The sequence below is a fragment of the Bos taurus genome, chromosome 29 (genome assembly GCF_002263795.3).
Source record: "Bos taurus isolate L1 Dominette 01449 registration number 42190680 breed Hereford chromosome 29, ARS-UCD2.0, whole genome shotgun sequence".
Lineage (NCBI taxonomy): Eukaryota > Metazoa > Chordata > Mammalia > Artiodactyla > Bovidae > Bos > Bos taurus.
Window position 1 is genome coordinate 45,166,451 of NC_037356.1, and position 22,007 is coordinate 45,188,457.

Below are 22,007 nucleotides of genomic sequence, written 5' to 3' on the forward strand. Positions count from 1 at the left end.
CACCAGAGTGGATTGGTTCCTATCCTTCTGCCCCAGTGACTCAATTCTTTTTATAGATCTGATGTAAAATTAGTTAAAATAATTAGATATACATTTAAAAGGCTAGAACGTTTCTTCATTGGAGTGAGACCACACTCTGAAGGTTCCCCTTGATTTGGACTTTTCAGTATTGAATTGAGAAGGGACGAAAACAGCTACCCATTAGTTAATAGATTGTGGCTTATGAATTTTCATGTCCCTTCAGTCAGGTCCTATATAATTCTATCCCATATTGTCCTTTGTCAAGATCAGTCATAGAATTCTGATCTTGGTCGTGAGTCTGGCAAATAAATTAGGCTCTTCTTTGTTTCCCAGCTACAACTTGCAGAGCCATCACATCCCAGGAACATTTAGGCAAAATATAAAGGTGTGTGTCTAAAATATGTCTTTGAAGAAGCACTTCCTCCTTCCTCAGTGCTTCTGTCCCACTTGGCTTCTGCTTGGCCACCTGGGGCTGCCGCAAAGCAGGTTAGTCCTTTCTGGCCCTGGCTGTTGAGTGTTTTGTGTCCAAAAAGTGTTTAAGGCGCAGTGGAAGTTAAAGAAGTCTAAGACACAGTCCTTGTTCTTAAAAAGATCACCGGCAAGGTAAAATACAGGTGCTAAAATTATAAGCGTATACCTGAGAAATTCATTCATGTTCAGCTGTTATTGGAGTGTCTGCTAGGTGCCAGAACTGTAGGGTTGAATTAGAATAATAAAGAATAAGACTTGTTGCTCCTTCAAGCAGTTTCCTGTCTTCTTCAGAAGTGTATTCGGAGTAATAATATTCAGGATAAGGAAATATTGGAGGGCCCCTGCAATGCCTTTGGCACATAGAAAGCTTCAGGGAAGGGCAGATCAACCGAGTGAGAGGGACGTGGCTGAAGTAGTCTGAAGGGATTGGCAAACTTTTTTTGTGAAGATAACGTGTAGGTAATAAATAAAGATGATAATTTTTTAAATTTTGCAGGCTATTCAATCTGTTGCAGTTTCTCAGTTCTGCCACTTCACCATGGACAAAACAAAAATGAACATGGTTTTGTGCCAATAAGATTTTGTTTACAAAAACAGCCTGTGGGCGATTTGCCCTCAGGCCATAGTTTGCCAGGCCATATCATCATCTGCCCACTCCAGTCCTCACTGCTTTCTCTTTCCAGCTTAAATTCCCAACCCGGCCAAAGGTGCGGGTTCCTACTATCCCCATCACAAAGCCTCACACTATGAAACCAGCGCCGAGGTTAACACCTGTGCGCCCAGCCGCTGCTTCTCCCATCGTGTCTGGAGCCAGACGGAGACGAGTGCGATGTCGAAAATGCAAAGCCTGCGTGCAGGGAGAGTGTGGTGTTTGTCACTACTGCAGGGACATGAAGAAGTTTGGGGGGCCTGGTCGCATGAAGCAGTCCTGTGTTCTCCGGCAGTGCTTGGCAGTGAGTGATCTGCTGGGTAAAGAATATGGGGGAGGGGTGTGGTGCCGGGGGTGGGGCTGGAATATACATATAGTATAGACCCGCAGAGCTGGAAAGAAGATTCTGCTGTCTATGGCTTTTTTCATTTTGCCCCTTTTGTCTCTGGATTTAGAAGGAAGATGTCTGATATTTAACATAATCTAATTTTTGCCTAATTTTCAAATGAGAGACTAGTGTTTGAAGGACAGATCACTGCAGTCCGTTCCCTCTTTAAGTGGATTAGAAAGGAAGGACCTGGGAGGCCAAGGATAGGCCAACTGAAAATAAACTGATCCCTGTTGGTCTCTACTCAGCTGGTTGACTCTTCCTATCTTCCTTAGTCATTTTCCTGCCAAAACCTCTCTTCTCTCCACCTCATCTCCATTCTCTCTTAAGTGTTTACTGGAGAATTGCAGGAACCAAATTGTCCACCTTCAGTTAAAGGAAAGCTGAATGATAAGGATCTAAGCTTGGTTTCTGTCTTTGTCCTCTTATAGCCCAGACTGCCTCACTCTGTCACATGTTCCCTCTGTGGAGAGGTGGATCAAAATGAGGAGACACAGGACTTTGAGAAGAAACTCATGGAATGCTGTATCTGCAATGAGATTGTTCATCCTGGCTGCCTCCAGGTGAGGAGAGGCCTAAGGGGCCCATGAGGTAACAGAGTGTCTCAAGACTGAGTGGAGCAGAGGAGAGTGGGACATCTGTCACAAGGGGCTGCTGAGGGTCACAGAGGGCTCTAACATCTGTTCTTGATTCAGTGTCTATATTCAGTGTTGGGGACCGTACTAGACCCTGAGGCTAAACTAGTATAGAAAATAGTCTTGGTTTCTGCTCTCATGGAGCTTACAGGCTGGCCTTGGTGGGTATGTTTGGAGTCCCCAGCCATCGTGGAATAGCGTAATTTTGGAATGCCTCACATTTTTAAAGTGTCTCTATTACATACTTCATTGTGTCCGTGGGTTATTAGTTCCTGAAAGATGGTGAGAGTAATACTGTCAGCTGACGTTTAGTGTGTGTTGAGTCTGTGTCAGGCTCTGTGCATACCTGGGGTAGTGCACTACCCCAGGTAACAATAGGAATTCTGTGGGAATCCAGTGTTTAGAATTATGGGCGTACACTGCTAAAGGCCCGGGTTCCATCCCTGGTTGGAAACTACGATCCCACAAACCACACAACACAGCTCGGCAAAAAAAAAAAAAAGGAGGGGGGGTAATAAGGAGGTTTAAGCCTTAACCTCAGATATTGAGTCAACTCTTCTATCATGGACCTTGGGCTGAGGTGTGTTCAAAAGCTCCCCAAGAGATTCTAATGTGCAGCCAGAATGGAGAAGCACAGTTTTATATGACTCCTCATTTAATCTTGAAGACAACTCTGTGAAATTGGGTCTATCTTAGATTTTCTGTAAATCTAAATTACATTGGTTGGTGCTGGTACTTTCTTGGTCTTTCTGAAGGTGTCAACTATGTCATGACTGCCACCTGGCTGACAATGATTATATAAGACACTGTTAATTGTGAGAAGCAGCCCAGTTTCAGACAATTCAAATGTGAAAAAATACGTATCTTGGATTTGATAAAATAGGGTATAAAATAGGGTATTATCATCATCATGATGACAATGGTTGGTACAAAGTGTTTACTACATGCCACACATTTTTCTAAGCATTTTATATAATATTTAGTCCATTTAATCCTCACCATTACCATGTAAGGTGGATATTGTTATTTATCCTCACCCAACAGTTGAGTCATAGAGACCTGGTTACTAGTCTCCAAACCAAAGCCATAACTGCATCATAACCATTATGCCCCACACTCAAGATCATACTGGCACCATTCCTGTATGTTCACTTCCTTTTACAGAGTGGCATGGGACCCTCAGGAGAAGGTATGTGTCAGAGGAAGAGACTCCAGATTGGCTCAGACTCTTGGGAATCTTCTCTTGAAGGCTAAATTTGATCAGAGTGAGGGTGGCCAGTATCCCACTGGCTGAGAGTGAGGCCAAATGGCTCTTGATTTTGGTTTTTTTTTTCCTCCCCTGTAGACCAGTGGGTTTAGGAGTGAGTAACTCTTTCCAACCCTATGTCTGTGTTACTGTTTGATAAAAGAAACTTAAGAGACAGATTGGGTTTTGTCTGTTTCTTAAATGAGACAGATTTTTAATAACCTCTCTCTGCCTGTAGATGGATGGAGAGGGGTTGCTTAATGAGGAATTGCCAAATTGCTGGGAGTGTCCAAAGTGCTACCAAGAGGACAGCTCAGAAAAAGCCCAGGTAAGGGAACGTTTCCAGTCTCGCACTGTGAGAAGGAAGCAAGTGTCAAGTTTAGAAATAACGTTTGCCTTTGCATGTTTTTTCTGACCCAGGAGATTATTTTTTTGTTTGTTTGTTATCTTTTTTCCCCTTTGTTTAGCTATTTTTGAGTTGTGAATTTTGTTTTTTTGCATTATTGAATATTGTTCCCCCGGGACTCTGCAAATTCCCAGTGTTCTTCTACACCCTGGGGCCCTTGGAAAAGAGGAGCCACAGCCAGGCTGTTTGAGGAGGGAAATGAGGTGAGCATGGTCTGTGAGGAATGAAACTTGAGGGGAGGCAGCGACCTGAGTGAGCTGGTACATACAGTCGTACCCTAGAGTTTCCAGTTGCACGGGTTCACATTTTTGTCTGCTTCACCTTTGTGGCACAAAGTCCTGCCCTTGTGCCCAGTTGTGTCCTACAGAGGCAGTCCCTCTTCTGGAGAGAACCAGTGCCGTGACCTTGGCCCCAAGCTACTATGGTTGCTTGTCAGTAGCCACCAGTAATGTCAGAGGGCCAGAAGGACTGGTCTCTCAGGCCAGGAAGACACGATCTGCTAAGGGCATGCACAGAGGCGGCCATTGGCCTCAGGCCAGTCATCATGCTCTGGCGGTCTCCTCCAGGTACCCTGTACAGGAGAGTAGGAACACGTTTCCTTGTTTCTTTTGGTGTTTTTTTTTCCTATTTCTTCCCACTCAGGCACTGAGGTCATTGAACTTCTCAGTCTAAATAGGTCTGAGGACACGGATTTCTGGAGTTGACGAGTGCTAGAGTTCTCATTGGAGAAGGCAGTGGCACCCACTCCAGTGCTCTTGCCTGAAGAATCCTATGGACGGAGGAGCCTGGTAGCTGCAGTCCATGGGGTCACTAAGAGTCGGACATGACTGAACGACTTCACTTTCACTTTTCACTTTCATGCGTTGGAGAAGGAAATAGCAACCTAATCCAGTGTTCTTGCCTGGAGAATCACAGGGAAGGTGGAGCCTGGTGGGCTGCCGTCTATGGGGTCACACAGAGTCTGACACGACTGAAGCAATTTAGCAGCAGCAGGGTTATCATTTCAAGTTCTTCTAACTAGCAGCAGGTTCTTGTAGTAGTAACTTTTACTTTTGTCTTCTTCACTGGTGGTGGTGGTGGGTGCTTGCTGTAGCAGACAGGTTGGCAGATACTATATTTAGTGTTACCTTCTAATGCCTTATAAAAGCCAGCATCCAAAAGTTGCTTGTTCTCTTTCAGCCACAGTGATCTAAGAATATAAGGAGAAAAGGGAGCAGAATAGTTGCAGAGGGACATAGAACATCTCCTTAAGGGAGTCTGACCTGCTGCTTTGATACTCAGTGGAACATGGTGGTCAGGCTTCATTGCATCATAGCCAAGGTGGGCTCCAGGAAGGGACAGGGGACCAGAGAGCACAGGTGGCAGAGGGTGAGGTGTGCTTTTATTGTGGGATACTGGCTTCACCAAACTCGAATTCCTCATTTTCATCCTGAGGAGATTCCTCCAGGAGCAGTGTGGCTTCTCATTCTAGGCTTAATCTCTCACCTGTGGTTGGTCTCACGGGACAGCACGGGGTGCTGAGTAGAAACAGCCTGGCAGGGTCACACTCAGACCCTGTATAGGGCTAAAAGTCAGTAGGTTTACTGCTATCAGAATCTGCATCCTAGTTCAAACGTGTATATTTAGACTGTTTTTCTTCCAGCAGAAGCGTCTCTTGGGTGAAGAGCTGAATTAGAGGCAGAATTTAAAATGGTCAGATTGCGTAGGGGTAGGAGTTGCAGCCTCTTTAAAGAATTTCTTTACCCAGAGAATTATATTATAACTAAAAAGTTGGGACAGGAAATGAGTAAGGCAGGCTTTGGAATCATGTAGCTCAAATGTGGATCCCATTCCTCTGTACTTGGACACAGGCCTTTCTGTCACAGGTAGATTTCCCAAGCAACTCATTTTGAGGGTTTTGCTCTATAATCAGCTGCCTTGATCACAGATGTGAGCTCAGTTACAGTCTGGTTTGCAGACAGTGAGATGACCACCCTGCAGCACACACAGGTCCCTCCCCCATAGAAAAGCAGCAGCCTGCCCTCTGCTAGTACCCGAGAGCAGCAGAGAGGCTGACCCGGTAAGTGCAGAGGGTCTTGAAGAAAGGAGACACTGACACGGCGTTTGCGGGCCTGTTTTGCAGAAGCGGAAAATGGAAGAGAGTGACGAAGAAGCCGTGCAAGCCAAAGTCCTCCGGCCCCTGCGGAGCTGCGACGAGCCCCTCACGCCCCCACCTCACTCGCCCACCTCCATGCTGCAGCTCATCCACGACCCGGCCTCCCCCCGGGGCGTGGTGACTCGGTCATCCCCTGGGGCCGGCCCCAGCGACCACCACAGTGCCAGCCGCGATGAGCGCTTCAAACGGCGGCAGTTGCTGCGGCTGCAGGCCACAGAGCGCACCATGGTACGGGAAAAGGAGAACAATCCCAGCGGCAAAAAGGAGCTGTCTGAAGTTGAGAAAGCCAAGATCCGGGGATCGTACCTCACTGTCACGCTGCAGAGGCCCACCAAAGAGCTCCACGGGACATCCATTGTGCCCAAGCTGCAGGCCATCACGGCCTCCTCTGCCAACCTTCGCCATTCCCCCCGTGTGCTGGTCCAGCACTGCCCAGCCCGAACCCCCCAGCGCGGGGATGAGGAGGGGCTGGGGGGAGAGGAGGAGGACGAGGAGGAGGAGGAGGAGGAAGATGACAGTGCAGAGGAGGGGGGTGCGGCCAGGCTGAATGGCCGGGGCAGTTGGGCTCAGGATGGAGACGAAAGCTGGATGCAGCGGGAGGTCTGGATGTCTGTCTTCCGCTACCTCAGCCGCAGAGAACTTTGTGAATGTATGCGAGTGTGCAAGACGTGGTATAAATGGTGAGCAGGGCTACAGGGATCAGGCACAGGGGTATGGGCGTAGGTGGCAGCTTTCCATGTGAGAACAGCATGTGTCTTGGCTCCTGGAGGCTGGTTGGGCCCTAAAGGATTAAATCCACCCAGTCTGTTTCCCAGACACAGGGGTCCTCTTGAAAGATGTGGCCGGCCGTGCCTGCAGGTGTCATCAGGGAAATCTGGCCCTCGGCCCCTTCTCCCTGCTCTGTACTTTCCCGTCTTTCCTTACTGGACTTTGAATGGATTTGTACCTTGGGGCTTGGGGGTGGGTACGGTGTGTCCTAAAACTTCGGAGTCATGATCCCCCTGCCCCCAGTTAGTTGAACACATCATGCATTTGTTACGCCAGTCACTCCTGGGGCTGGGGACACAGACGACTGCTCTTACACCGCTGCCCCATTACGTCTCCATCTCCTGAGAAAGGTATACGTGCTTTTCAGAAACTTTGCAGGTGCTCACAGGCTCACAGTTTTCCACAGTTCTAATTCTCATACTCTAAACCTAGGCCAGAATACCTTTCTCCAGCAAGCAAGGTTCAGTTTTGAGGCTTCCTGAGACTTTATTGTCCTTCTTAGTGAAACCTGTCATTTCTTCTCAAGTTAGACATTAAGACCTAAGGGAGCATCCCTAGAGGTGATGAACAAAGATTTCCATTGGACACTGTTTTTCCTTAACTTCCTAAACCCTAGGATAAATCCTTTATATCTGGGTCAAATCCTGTTAACGGTCGTTTTCAAAGTGTGATGCCCAAACCAGTGTCATACCTGGGACCTTGTTAGAAACGCAGGTTTTCAGGGCATATCTCAGACCTGCTGATCAGGACCTTGAGGGTGGGGCTGGGCAATCTGTTTTTAATAAATTCTCCACCAGAGGATTCTGATACACATTAAAAATTTGAGGTCCAGGGCTCTTGTTTTTGCCATACAAGTTTCACGTGCCCTGGGTGAAGTTTTCAGTCTCTAAGTGAAGACGCCATTGTTGCAACCATGAGTTTACGTCCCAAATCTGCATTGACATGTGACCTCCAGATTCTCCTGATACTTTTGTCTTTGTAGGGCTCAGTGGTGGCTCTGTCCCTCAGTTTCTAGGCCGAGCCACATAAGACTCCCATTATATGCCATCTCCTCTTGCCCTGCCAGCCAGACGCTGAGCCAGGCTGGGCTGTAAAATATTAAAGAGAAGCCGCGTGTTGCAGTGCTATTTGTGGCCTGTGGATTTGTCGCAGAAAGGCAGGCCTCTCCCTTTCTGTTCTGATGTAGACTGGCTAGAAAAAGTAAAGATAGCACTGAGGCAGAAACCTAAGGGTGGTGGAGGACTCTCCAGGCCTGATTTTAATAAAGAGCCTCTTGCGACCTGATAATGAAATGGGCTCTTTCTGGAGTTCAAGGCACAATGAGCTGGATGTGCCAAGTAGCACCACTCTGCGTCTCAGGCGGCTGGGAGAGACTTTGAGGAGAGTAGAGGGAAACCTAGTAACTTCTAGCAGTAAGAAGTCAAGAAATTTTTTTAATGTTCCTTTGTATACACTTTGGTGGGAGCCATACCATTTTAATGCAAATGAGGGGTTATAGTATATTGTTTTACTGTGTGTCCCTGACAGTCGCTCTGTGCTCTCAACCTGGCCAAAGTAAATTGGGGTGGACTGGTCAAGTAATCTCTCTTCGCTGAGGCAAGAAATGGCAAGGCATGATCCTTATATGCATGAAGAAGCATCTAGGGAGGGAGATCTCCAAGGCTCTGCTTTTCCCAGAAGCCTCCAGAAGCCTCCAGCAGCCTGTGGTGAAGTTCCTCTGACAAGGGATGTGAGGTCTTGACAGCTGGTTCTCTTTCCTTCTGTTACAGGTGCTGCGACAAGAGACTTTGGACAAAAATTGACTTGAGTAGGTGTAAGGCTATTGTACCCCAGGCTCTCAGTGGCATCATCAAGAGGCAGCCAGTTAGCCTTGACCTCAGTTGGACCAACATCTCCAAAAAACAGCTGACATGGCTCGTCAATAGGCTGCCAGGTGAGCAGACCCATGCTGTCCTTCCAGGGGCCCAGGGCCGGCGGGGAAAGCTGCATTATTGGCAGCGCTATTTAGAATTGCTTTCGGGCAATTTAGGGCAACAGTCTGTGCCATCGTTGCCTTTCTGCTTGGCAAGAAACCTGGCCGGTCCCACCTTAACTGCCAGTCCCCAGGGTGCCACTGTGGGCTGGCGGGTCAGGTGCTACCGCCAGCTCTGCAGGTCTTCTCGGTGTAGTCTCTGAAGAGAGGATTTGAGTTAAGATGTCGCCTTGATTAGCCCCCTGTAAGGATTCCCTTAAGCACTTTGAGGTCTTAGAAGTCACACACACTTGTTACTCTGCTGGAAACCAAGCAATCCATTTTACCACCAGAGTTAGATGTAATTTAGGAGGGCAAAGAAGTTTTTGAGCAGGATTACTAGGATAAGTTTAGGATATGGTCCCTTCCTCCATTCGGCTGGGGATCTGTTTACCTTGGTCAGATCAGCTGGTAGTTGAGGCTTTGGACAGCTGGTAGAGTGTGTTACTGCATGTCTGTCTCCTTCCGTTGCAGGACTGAAAGACCTCCTCCTAGCAGGCTGCTCCTGGTCTGCAGTCTCTGCCCTCAGCACCTCCAGCTGCCCCCTTCTCAGGACCCTTGATCTTCGGTGGGCAGTAGGAATCAAGGACCCTCAAATTCGGGACTTGCTGACTCCACCGGCGGATAAACCGGGTATGCTCTAGGCCTGACTTCCCTGTGCTCCTTTCAGCATTCCCAGAAGCTCAGGTAGTCCCAGAAATGACACTGTTGAAAAGTAGAAAAGTGGAAGTTGAAAACAGGACGATGGACTATGTACAAGTACAGTTAACTATTTACAGATAGCTACCTGCAAAGAAAGGAGTAAGTCTGTTTTGTGGGTCAGTGGAGTTTGGGGGTTAGAGAGTATAAGCCTGAGGAAGTCTGGGAAGGCATCATGGTTGAGGTGGAACGTTGAAGCCTGTTTCCCTGATGGTCTAGAAAAGTGTGGGAGTGTGGGAAGGAGAGGAGCATTCCACACATACCCCTTTGCTGTGTGAGTGAGGCACAATCCAGCAGCTGGGAAGAAAGAAAACGTGTTTGGTTTCCTGGAAACGGCCCCCACACACTGCTCGCTCCCTGAAGGCAGGGCTGGGTGTGGGCAGTTCTGCTTGTTAACCCCTGCACAGCCCAGCCAGCAAATATCCATGACTGAAGCTGCCTGCAGCTTGAGCTGAACTAGAGTTAAGGGTCTGGATCTAGGTCCTTCTCTTGCCTGTGCAGGCCAGGACAATCGCAGCAAGCTCCGGAACATGACCGACTTCCGGCTGGCAGGCCTTGACATCACAGACGCCACGCTTCGTCTCATCATTCGCCACATGCCCCTCCTGTCTCGACTCGACCTCAGTCACTGCAGCCACCTGACAGACCAGTCCTCCAATCTGCTCACTGCTGTTGGGTCTTCCACTCGTTACTCCCTCACAGAGCTCAACATGGCAGGTATGGCACTGCCATGTTCTGTGACAGATGGTCCCCTGCCCTTTGGAAGCCCAGCCCTTCTTGGAGTTTGACCAGTAGAACAGAAAGAACATGGGCTGTTGACTAAACCGTGTTAATTCGTTTCCTCACATGTGGACAAGACATGGAACTGTGTTCCTTTTGTAACTGGTGGGGACCAAGGCCTTGAGCAGTTGTCAGGTGCCTAAGAATACAGCCAGCACCCAGCTGCAGGTTGGGCAGCTTTGCAGTGCAGGGAGTACGGTGGCAGGGGCCTTCCGAGGCTGCCGTGCTGATGGCATATCTGGTCTCTGAGCCAGGTAGTTACGGGGAAAAGAGGGACTTTTGTTTAGCCTTTTGAGGAAAGCTGGGGAATTGAGCATCAGAAGCAGGCTCCTTTGAGTGTGTGTACGCAGCATTGTCCTTGTGGTCACTTTCCCCACAGGTTGCAATAAACTGACAGACCAGACCCTGATCTACCTACGGCGCATCGCCAACGTCACCTTGATCGACCTTCGAGGATGCAAGCAGATCACTCGAAAAGCCTGCGAGCACTTCATCTCAGACTTGTCCATCAACAGTCTGTACTGCCTGTCTGACGAGAAGCTGATACAGAAGATCAGCTAAGACACACCCAGCCCAGACTGAACAGGAAACCGATCTTCCCCCTGACTCCCCAGCCAGGAGAGCCTCTCTCCCCGCCCCTGCACGGGCTCCGAGGCCAGCGTCACACTCCCTCTCTGCTCTCCTGTCCCTTGAGCCCTCCCCTTACAGTCAGGGCAGAGAGAGGGGTGGACTCCAGGCTTACCGGCCTGTTCCTCTCCCTCCTAAGGAGAAGGGAGTAGCAAATTGATCCAAGGGGAAAGCGCAGGCTGTGTGCTGTCACAGTGCCTGCTTGCTTGCTCACCCGCCCACTCACTCGTCGGCCAGGAGGCCGGGTTCTCACTTTGGGGTGTCTGTGCAGCCATCACCTGCACTGGGCCCTGGGGCCCTCCTCCCCCCATCCATGGTCCCCAGCAGTGCCTGGTTCTGAGCAAACTCCCAGGGAAGAAAGCGGCCCTGTCTCCGTGGCCAGGTTCTCCTCGTGGTGTCCAGTGCGTGTCTCTCCTCCGTCACACTCTCCCGACTTACGCAGGAGGGGCCAGTGGCCCCAGGAAGGCCAGACCCATGCAGATCACACTGGTGCTGTTGAGGTGTCCACACCTCTTGTCTGTCTGTGCTCTCCCTCCTCTCCTTGTAGCTTGATCCTGTCCGATGCTCATGGTAGTTCACAGAATGAGGTTCCCCCACCCCAGACTTTCCTGCTAGTTTCTATGAAGTCCTTGTTGCACTTATTGGGGTTGAGGCTCTTCAGAGGAGCTGGAACTGTCTACCCCAGGGACACCCAATTTTACTGCTTCCCAGGCAGATCCTGAGACAGGCACCACCGTCTCCCCATCCCTTCCCTCTTTGGCCTGCCCTACCCTTTTTCACACTTTCCTTTATTCCCACCTGAATAGGGCTTTCCCTAGATGTCTATCCTCAGAGGGAGCAGCCTGTCTCCCCCAGCTGGGGGGTCAGAGAACTAGGCCAAGTCCCCACCTGCCCCTGGGCAGGCTCCAGGCCTCGGGTCCTGTAGCCATCCGAGCCCACGCCTGTGTCTAGCCTCAGCGGCTCACTGATCCCGGCGCCTTCGGAGGGGTGGGGAGTCCTGCTTAGAAGCCAGTCACCTGCCCTCTGCCTGCAGCCATGGAAGGGGGTGTGCATGTGCCTCTGTGTGTGTGGCTGAGTGTATTAAGCGTGTGTGTGGAGGGAAGGAGGGGAGCCTGGCGTCTCCCGCTCCACTGCCCTGTGTCGAGCCCCATCAGCTGCCCCCTCTTACTTTGCATTGAACGGCCTGTCCAAAGATCCTCTCTCTAGGGCAGCAGAGAGCTTTTTGCACTTTAAAAAAAAAAAAAAAATGGAACGAAAGGTCGGGATTTCTTTTGGGTCAATATTTAAGTGTGTGAGGAGATGCTCAGTAGCAGCAGCCTGTGGCAAGAGCTGATAAACGATAGACGCGGGTTTGCACTCCGCTCCCCATCCGAAAGGAAGGCGATAGCACAACCTTGCCCCACCATCTGGAACCCAGCCCATCCCCTCCCGGCCCCTTTCCTGTAGCCCAGCCTCAGGCTCTCCTCCTCCTGAAGCCCTGTGGGGGAGGGGAAGGAGCCCAGGCACCTGGGGTCTGAAGTGTGAGCCACCCCAAGGAGAGACGCCACGTGCCCCCTTGCCACTTCCAAAGCAATAGAGGCAGAGGGGCTCCCTCTTTGCCACCTAGCCCAGCTTTGACCCTGGCATTGACTGGCCTCCTGAGAGAAAATTGGGTCTTGGGAGGGGGTGGCGTTGTGTCGGTTTCTTCCAATCTGCTGATTCTCTTGCTGCACCTTAAAAGCAGCAGTCTGCTCCCCTGACCCTCTGCCCCTTCCATTGGTCTCCAGGCCTCAGCCACCTGGGGCTGAAACCTTGAGGAAATGCCAGTGACTTATTCCAGAGTGCCTCAGTTAGGGGAACTTCTCTGTCAAGAACCCTGGGTATTGAGCAAAAACCTTATTAATGTTATTGTTAATGACCTATAATTGGAAGCTTCCTGCCTTTTTTCGGTTGCTCCTGTGGAAAATACTGAAAAGATGACTTTGTTTTGCTTTCTTGTCTTTTTATAAAAGGGGAGGTGGAGAGACCCCCTCAGAGCAGGGATTGTTCCGGGAGAGTGCCTCTGACTTTGGGACATCTCACCCATAGAGATTTCCAAGCTGATGGTTTGTTTTGGGCTTTGGCTTTTATTTTTGTTGTTTTGCGTTTGGAAAAACGAGCATCTTTACTGCGCACGTAAGTCGGTGAGAGGAAAAGGGAACCCAGGAATGGCAGCCAGTGGGCTTTGCTGGGCTTCCCTTTCTCTGGAACTGTGAGGGAGAAAATGGTTTTTAGAGGTGAGGGTTGGTCTGTGTGGAGGACAGAAATGTCTCTCTTTGGGGACAGAGGAACCCGGGAGTTCCACCAAATTTCCTGCCATCTGCTCGTAGACACAGCCTTGCCAGGAGAGCCTGCCCTCCGCAGACCACAGGACCAGACACCCTGCCTCCATCTTTCCAAGCACCGGGGCGAAAAACCACAAAGGAAAGGAAGAAAATTTATATATATATATATATATATATAATATAAAATCACTTGGTGATTAAAAAAAAATAACTGCTCCATAAATAAAACTCCTAAAGTCACTATGTTTAAAGGGTTTGGTTGTGTTTTTGTTTTCCGAGAAATATTGTAAATATATATTTTTTTGTTGCTGGTTTAGAGTCAATCTCCAATGTTGTGCTAAAAAAAAAAAAATGTAAGCATTAAGAGGACAAGTCACGCTATCTCAGTTGACACATTGGGGTTATTCGGGGCCAGGGAAAGGAGGAAAGCTAGGCGGACTTTTGTTTTCTAAACGTTCTCCACTATTGGTTTTACAAAGAGCAAGGACATCTTTCCTCTGACATATGGGAATGGGAGATATTTGTGTAATAAAAATTTTTAAAACAAAAAAAGAAATAGCCTCCAGTGGGAAATATTTTTATTTGGGTTTTTTTTTTTTTTTTTTAAATAAAAAGGCTTTCAAAACCAAAACAAAAATACCAAAAACTTTTCTGCCTTGGTGTGTGTGTGTGCGTGCATGAGAAAGAGGAAGTCTGGAGGTGCTGCAGCCTCTCCCCCCACCCCCCACCAGCCCCGCAGTTCCTCCCCCATCCCTGAGTGGCAACGGAAGTGCTGTGTGCTTCTGTGACTTGCTTTGCCTTCTTTTTTTTTAATGTCTGAAAGCAGCACTTGCTTAAATTTTACAGCATCAAAGGGAACTTTTTAATAGATGTGGAAATTTAGGCATAGGATTACCTGATCCCGACTCCTCCCCACAAGGCGGTGCCTGGAGAGGTGCTGCAGAGTTCTTGGGGAGAGCTGGAAGGACTGTGTGGTGCTCCCCTATGTACAGGCCTGAGGATTTCTATTCTGGCCATCCCTGGAGAGCCAGTAGCCAAGGCCACGGCCAACCTCCACCCACTGCAGCTACAGAACAAGCCTCTCAAGGACAGTGCCTGCTCGAGGCCACCAAGAAAGGTCTGTATCCGGCTCCATCGGCATTTGTCCCACTGGGTCCTGCCTGTTGAGTACAAGCTTCCAGCGTTTAGACGAGTGTCCTGCATGCTGCCCGCTGTTGACCTCAGACCTGACTGTGCCATCTCAGGAGAGCTGAGGTGATGCCCAGGAGGTCCCAAGAAGGCTCGCATCTCTCCCTTAAGGGATCTGGGGGGGCTCCTGCCCATCCTCCTCGCCGAGCTGTTAAGGACCATCTCCAATTCTGTGCATCCTGGAAGAGGGATCCTGGACAGTCAGCCGATTCCATTTCCCGAGGATGGCTGCGATTGTGGCCATTTTTGACGTTGGCCAAGGAAGGCAGAGTGTCCATTATGCCTTCTAAACATCACAGAAACCCATCTACCTCTTTATAACTTCATGCCTGCCACCCTAGTTGAAGCTACCATTTTCCAGAACCTTGACTCCAGCAAGAGCCCTGAGACTTCTCAGCCTGCAGTCCAACCCCCATCTGCCTTGTTGGCAGCCAGAACATTTCTTTTAGATTTGACTCCTCTACTTAAAACCCATCAGTGTGTTTGTCTCAGGATACGTTCTCAAGCTCCCTCATCATTTACCCCTCCTCTCCGGGCTTCCCTGATGGCTCAGTGGTAAAGAATCTACCTGCCAGTGAGGAAATGCAACCCACTCCAGTTTTCTTGCCTGAGAAATCCCATGGACAGAGGAGCCTGGCAGGCTATACTATAGTCCATGGGGTTTCAAAAGAGTCGGACATAACTTAGCAACTAACAACTCCTCTCCACCCTTATAACTTAACTCCACTGTCTCTGGGCCTTTGCTGGTACACCTTCCATACACCTTCCGTATACAGGAATCAAGCTGTCATGTGTAACTCTCCAGGGTCATGTGCCACTGACCTCTGCATCACTAGCCACCGTCATCTGTAAAAGAAGCACCGGGCTGGCGGTAGGTGCTTCCAAGAGGCCTTGAACAGGCACCTCTGTAGCCCCCAGGGTTGCCGCGTTCAGTGGGTGTCACTTCACCACAACTATGAAAACCTATCCTCCTTCACCTTTTCCTCCAGAAGCCCTTCCTGTTTCTCCTCCAATCAGAAGGGATTAACCTGGACATTCTGTATACCTTTCACAGGCAACAAAATAAAAACAGCGGGCATCTACTGAGCCTGTGTGTTGACCCAGACTGGTCTAAGTATCTACACATGCTAACTCCTAATCTTTACAGCAACCCTATTTTTTTGAAGTATAGTTGATTTAGAATGTTGGGTTAATTTCTGGTGTACAGCAAAGTGATTCAGTTATACACATATGTATACATATTCTTTTTCATATTCTTTTCCATTATGGTTTATTACAGTATATTGAGTATAGTTCCCTGTGCTATACAGTAGCACAGGCTGTATTTACTATATAGTTAGTAGTTTTTACCTGCTAACCCCAAACTCCTCATTTATCCCTCCCCTAGACCCTTTCATGACTCAACGGACATGAGTTTGAGGAAACTCCAGGAGATGATGAAGGACAGGGAAGCCTGGTCTATGGGGTCACAAAGAGGCGGGCATGACTGAGCAACCGAACAACAACCCCCTTTCCCCTTCAAGAACCACAACTGAACAACAAAAACAGCCATAAGTTCGTTTCCTATGTCTTTTAAGAGTCTGTTTCTGTTTCATAAATCAGTTCACTTGGGTCGTATTTCATTGGTTTAGGCTGTGCTATGCAGCTTGCGAGATCTTTGTTTCTTGGCTAGGGACTGAACCTGGAATCATGGCAGTGAAAGTATCCCATTGTAACCATTGGATCACCAGGGAAGTCCCTTGTGTCATGTTTTCGATTCCATATATAATGATAGCACATGGTATTTGTCTTTTTTTCTGACTTCACTTACTGTGATAATCTCTAAGTTCATCCATGTTGCTGCAACTGGCATTATTTCAATCTTTTTTATGGCTGAGTAATATCCCATTGCGCACGTGCACCACATCTTCACCCACTCGTCTATCAGTGGACATTTACGCTGATTCCATGTCTTGGCCACTGTAAATACACAGCAACTCTACTGTTATCTTGTTTTTGTTTTTGTCGGCTGTGCTGGGTCTTCGTTGCTGCATGGACTTTTTCTCTAGTTGGAGAGAGCAGGGTCTACTCTTCAGTTGCGATGTGCAGGCTTCTAATTGTGAGGGTTTCTCTTGTGGAGCACGTGGGCTCCACAGCACAGGCTCAATACTTGGGGCACTCAAGCTTAGTCGCTTCACGGCATGTGGGATCCTCCCGGATCAGGGATCAAACCTGCATTAGCAGGTGGATTCTTTACCACTGAACCAGCAGGGAAGCCCTACCCTCATTTTAAAGATGAGAAACTTCAGTTTATGGACATTGGCCTGAAGTGTCTTGGCTAGTAAAACCTGGAGACTGGCTGCAGAGTCAGTCCTATCCACCTCACTTCCTAGCCTCTGTGTACAAGCAATGGCATTTTACACTCAAACTCCACCCAAGGAAGGGAGTGGGCAGGTGGCTTCACTCTACAGATAACACAGCCCAGGCTGAGATAGGAAGTGAAGGCAAAGCTGGGACATACATGAACACTGGGCCAAGGACTCCGGAACTTGGGCCTTCCCCCCCTGCCCCCCAGTCTCTCATGCCTGCTGAGCAGCCAGGCCGGGTGTGTGCCCACAGCCCCTCCCATGGCACTCTGAACTCCTTGAGGGTGGGGCTAGACTTAGCTAGCTTGGCTTCCCCTCCATCTGCTCCTGAGCACAATGAAAGGTGGATTTATAGGAAAAGGAAGCAGGACTGATTTCATGGGTGAGTGATCCATGCAGTCACATGGGGCCCTGCCCTCAGAGGGATCCCACACTGGGTTTAATGTGCTCTTGTCACCATCTTGAAATTCTTTTTTTTTTTTAGTTTGGCTGTGCCAGTCTTAGTTGCTGCACTCAGGATCTTCGATCATTGTTGCAACATGTGAGATCTTTTTTAGTTGTCCCATGTCAACTCTTTCTTAGTTGCTGCATGTGGGATCTAGTTCCCGGACCAGGGATCAAACCCGGGCCCCCTGCATTGGGAGCGCGAAGTCTTAGCCGTTGGGCCACCAAGGAAGTCCCTTGAAATTCTTAATTTTTGAAAAAGGGGCTGTGCACTTTATTTGCAGTGGACCCCACAAATGAGGTAGCTAGACCTGGGGAGAAGGCCAATTCCAGCTCCTCTAGCCCTCCCAGGTCAGTTCTGTGCTAAGTGCCATTCGGGTGGCCACCAGCAGAGCAGGCCTGGCACTTGCTGGGGAGAGTCACCCTACCTCCCCACCTTCCAGAGGCCCAGACCAGAAACGAACCCTCAGCGCTGACACCAATGTATGGGCAGGAAATAGAGCAGACACCCAAGGTCCGGGAGCACCTGCAGTTGCCCTCAGCCTAGCCTTCTGTCCCCTAAACCTGCCCCACGCCAGAGAGCGACAAGGGGCCAGAAAGCTGTTGTGCTTCCAGACTGTGCCGTGGCAGCGCCAGGAGGGCAAGACAGGTGGAGAGGCAGAGAGATCCAGACCCAGAGAGAAACACCCTGAAAGATCCAGAAAAGGGAAGGCAGAGAAAGAGGCAAAGAACCTGGGAGGGGAGAAGAGAAATGAAAGGAGAGAAAGACCATGGAGGACGCTGAGAGGGAGACACACAAGTGGGCTCCAAGGTCCTCAGGATGTGTTACCAGTGACCGTTCAGAAAGACATCTCCTCAGCCCACCCACCACTGCATACACATCTTCATTTACCCTCAAAACAATTCAGTGAGGCCAGGCTGGGGTACAGAAGAGAAAGGCAGGGCTCAGAGAGGTCAAGTAACTTTATCTAAAGCACCCAGCAAGCGGCTTTTCCACACCCATCCTCCCTTTCCCTGACAGGCAAGTACCAGAGGATACAGCGGGGCCGGTGGGGCCTACGAGACCTCGACTGAGATGCTCAAAGGTCAAGGCGCAGACAAGCAGTAGGAGCTCAGCACGACTAAGCCTGAGTCGCAGAAGACGAGGCGCATGCGCACTGGGGACAGCTCCAAGAGGGCCCTGTGGGAGGAGCGGGGCGGGGTGGGGCGGAGCCCGGGCGGGGCGGGGCCGGATCCAGAGGCGGGGCCATGTCGCGCTGAGGCTCCAAGGCGGAAAAGGGAGACTGCGGCCCCAGGCGGCGTGGGGACTTGTGACTTTCCGGAGGGTTCCAGGGAGAGGCGCTGCTCTCGGGAGACTGGTCGGGCGAAGCAGCGGCCTGGAAGCCTGGCAGAGTTGTGGGCTATCAAAGGCCCTTGGACTGTGCAGGAGGGAGCACAAGGCCTGTGTCCTTGGCGGAAATGCCAGTCCTCAAGAGTTTTCCCCGACTTCACCCGAGCAGGCTCCCGGCCCTAACGATAACTTGTCACTTGCCTCATAAGGATGTTTTGAGTATTAAATGAGATCATCTGGGTTCTAGGAACAGTGGCCTGCACATGGAGAGAACCCAGGAAGCGTCAGTGTTTATTATTATGTATGCTTTGCCCATAGATTCGCCGTCTCTCCTATGTTGGATGCCCAAGGCCAAGCACCAGGGCCTGGTATGTAGTAGGAGCTCAGGTACACTGTTGGACGAGTGACTGAGTAAACGAGGTGAAGTCCCAGCCTCCCAGCCAAAGCCTGGCACCATGTGGGCCCCGGACATCAAAGAGGTCGCTGCCCACATTAAGCAGGAGTTTCTCCCAGTCAAGTCTGCTCACCCCCGGTGAGCTGTATGGATTGAGACACCCTCAAGTTCATCCTCCTGGCTCTTCAAAGCCCAGGATGGAGACAGAGGTGAAGCCCCAGCAAGAGGAAACCTGCGTTCCTGGGCCTTGGCACATGCCAGTCCTCACCCCCAACCTCACTCCTGCTCATGTGCAGACCATGTCAAGTTCAAGACCTTCGCCAACTCTTCCTCTTTTCCTGAGCCTGCCACCTCCTCCCATATCCTCTTGCCAGGTTAATTGGAGGGGGCCTTCTTCCTCTCCAGACCTGAGTTCTGTTTCTGTGGCCCTAACTTGGCATCCAATGTGAGGAATGCAGCAGTGACCACACCAGACAGGGGCACCAGGGAGAGCCCTCTGAACAGGAACCTTTCCACCCATGGGATGCAGGGCGAGCAGGAATCTGCCTTATGGGAAGGAAGTGAAAAGGAAGTCATTCCAGGCAAGGGGAATTATAAAGTCAGCACCCCAGAGGTAGAAATGAACTTGGCTAGTTGTAGTGTCAGAAGGAAGATCAGAGAGACTGGAGACGAAAGGGCACAGGGAGGGGCAGGGGGATTGAGTTAGAGCGATGGGCAGGGGCCAAACTGTAAGTCTCACGGGCCACAGAAAAGAGTAGGTTTCCTAAGTGCAGGGGTGGTCATTGGAGATGGGGTTACATTTAGGCCTGTGAAGACTCTGTAAAAGACTCTGGCTAGAGGAGTGGCAGGGTGGAGGCTGGTGCAGGCATCAATGCCAGGCAGGAGGTGATGGGACTCAGATCGGGTTTAGCAGGGCACAGTGAAAGGATTTGGGATGTATCAATACCTTTGTGCTGGAGAAGACTCTTGAGAGTCCCTTGGACAGCAAGAAGATCAAACCAGTCAATCCTAAAGGAGATCAACCCTGAGTATTCATTGGAAGGACTGATGCTGAAGCTGGAGCTCCAATACTTTGGCCACTTGATGCGAAGAGCTGACTCACTGAAAAAGACACTGATGCTGGGAAAGACTGAAGGCAGGAGGAGATGGCAACAGAGGACTAGATGGTTGGATGGCATCACCAACTCAAAGGACATGAGTCTGAGAAAACTTGGGGAGATAGAGAAGGACAGAGGAGCCTGGCGTGCTGCAGTCCATGGGGTCACAGAGTTGGACACGACTCAGCAACTAAACAACAATACTTTGGAGACAGACACATCAGTAGTCAATGGGACAAGCTGGATGACAGCCGGGAGAGGGGGCACAGGAGCAGGTGAGGGAAGAGAGGAATGGAGGATGACTCCTGGGCTTTTGAAAAGTGAAGGAGCTGTGGCTGAGAAGGGGAGCCGGGAGAGGAGCAGGTTGGACTGGGCAGGGTGGTGGGAGCGAGAGCTCAGCGTGGGACATGTTAAGTTTGCAACACACATTAGTCATCCAGGGGAGATGCCAGGTATGGCTGTATCTGCAGGCCTGCCAGCTGGGTGGAGATGGGATTCCACTCCTCGTTCACTCCCAGCACCCCAGCCACCGGCTGGCACCGTCTAGGCACCAGACAAAGGCTGGTTGAGAAAGACTGAAGCCAGCCTGAAAAGGCAAGTTGACAATTGACCTCCCCTCAACCACCAGAGGGCAGCACCATCCAAAACACAGCCTCCCCAGGCCAAGGCTTCCAGGAGCTGCTTTCCAGGGTCCCAGGAATCAGTGAGGAGAGGGCCCTGGCGGCTCTCTCTCTCTCAATCCTGGCTTCAGGCCTGCCTGGGTTGCAGGTTGAGCAGTGGGTGGGAAGGGCTTTCTGGGTTTGCAGGTGGTGTGGAGGAGGTTGGGCCTCTTCTGGGAGCAGGATGGGGGGCTTTTCAGAATTCACAGAGACTCTGGCCTAATGAGTTCACTGGACAGAAGTTTTAAAATAGGAGCTGTTCCAGAAACCCCAGGCCAGTGAGTGACTGTAGTTAGAGTGCTGAAGAGTTTCGGAGAGGCAGGAGGAGAAGAGGTCGGAGGCCTTCCGTCATATCCTCCTATTACTCTGGCCATCTTCTACCCCAGACACCATGTGCCACCTTGGGCTGTGGGGCTCGTTCACTCAGTCACTCATTCACCCATCAAATGTTGACTTTATCTTTCTGTGTCAGGTCTCATGGTGGGCTCTGGGGGGCAAGAAGTAAACTGGGAGCACTGGTTTCAGTGAGAGGAGGTGTGAACGGCAGGAGGCATTTCCCAGTGGATGCAAATATTGAATAAAGCTTCATGGACTGATTCAATGGACCTGAGTTTTGAGCAAGCTCTGGGAGCTACTGAAGGACAGAGAAGCCTGGCGTGCTGCAGTCCATGGGGTCGCAAAGAGTTGGACATGACTGAGCGACTAAACAACAACAGACACACACATCCCACCCCTCCCCGTCAAAAAACTTGAATGACGTGCATCTTGCAATTGATGATGTTTTCAAATCAGGGAGCAGGTACCAAGTGCAGAACTGGAGATGTACACAATTGGGAGCAAGGGGACTGGGGACGGTGGCCTGGAGGAGGTGGGTCTTAAACGGTAAGCCGGAGTTAGCCAGGGAAGAGGACACGCAGAGGGCTTCGAGACAGAGGGAGAGACAAAGACACAGGGGTAAAAGCTGATGGATCAGCTGATGGCAGGGGGTACCTCGGGCTTAGGGGATGATGGCAACCCTGGCCTGAGAGGGGAGCACGACTCAGTCACCCAAGAGTTTGACTTGCAGGTTAAGGAACTTGCTTACGTGATTTGCTTTCGGAGAGTGGGGCGGGGGGGGAGCCCCCCCTCTGAATTCCCCACTCCCAGCATCCCCAGAAGCCCTGGAGCACTGCTTCTCAGTGCTAAGTAGACAGTAAATCTATCAGATCGAGATTCGAGGGAGGCATCTCTGGTCAAGGCCTGTATTCAGGCAGGAGCCCTGGGAATCCTCAGAAGCAGACAGGTTTAAGAAAATTCTCAGGAGGCCAGATGAGAGGATATGGTGATAGATTAGGGCATGGGGAGACAGAGGAGCCAAGGGTAATGCCTGGAGTTCGGGCTTGAGCGTGTGG

General features: G+C 50.3%; 1 protein-coding gene across 6 annotated transcripts in view; it reads left to right on the forward strand.

Moving 5' to 3' along the window:
• The window catches only part of KDM2A (lysine demethylase 2A), a 92,590-nt gene extending 79,180 nt beyond the window's left edge, over positions 1–13,410 (forward strand). For 5 of the 6 annotated variants that reach the window (XM_024987456.2, XM_059883116.1, XM_024987455.2 and 2 more), the window contains 9 exons: positions 1,176–1,445; positions 1,961–2,092; positions 3,649–3,738; positions 3,951–4,019; positions 5,939–6,651; positions 8,509–8,672; positions 9,225–9,383; positions 9,951–10,166; positions 10,609–13,410. In XM_024987456.2, the coding sequence (XP_024843224.1) occupies positions 1,176–1,445; positions 1,961–2,092; positions 3,649–3,738; positions 3,951–4,019; positions 5,939–6,651; positions 8,509–8,672; positions 9,225–9,383; positions 9,951–10,166; positions 10,609–10,790 (1,995 nt within the window). In that variant the 3' untranslated portion in view covers positions 10,791–13,410. The remainder of the gene's footprint in view (positions 1–1,175; positions 1,446–1,960; positions 2,093–3,648; positions 3,739–3,950; positions 4,020–5,938; positions 6,652–8,508; positions 8,673–9,224; positions 9,384–9,950; positions 10,167–10,608) is intronic. The other variant, XM_024987458.2, reaches the window with a different exon arrangement.
• Positions 13,411–22,007: the final 8,597 nt, after the last annotated feature.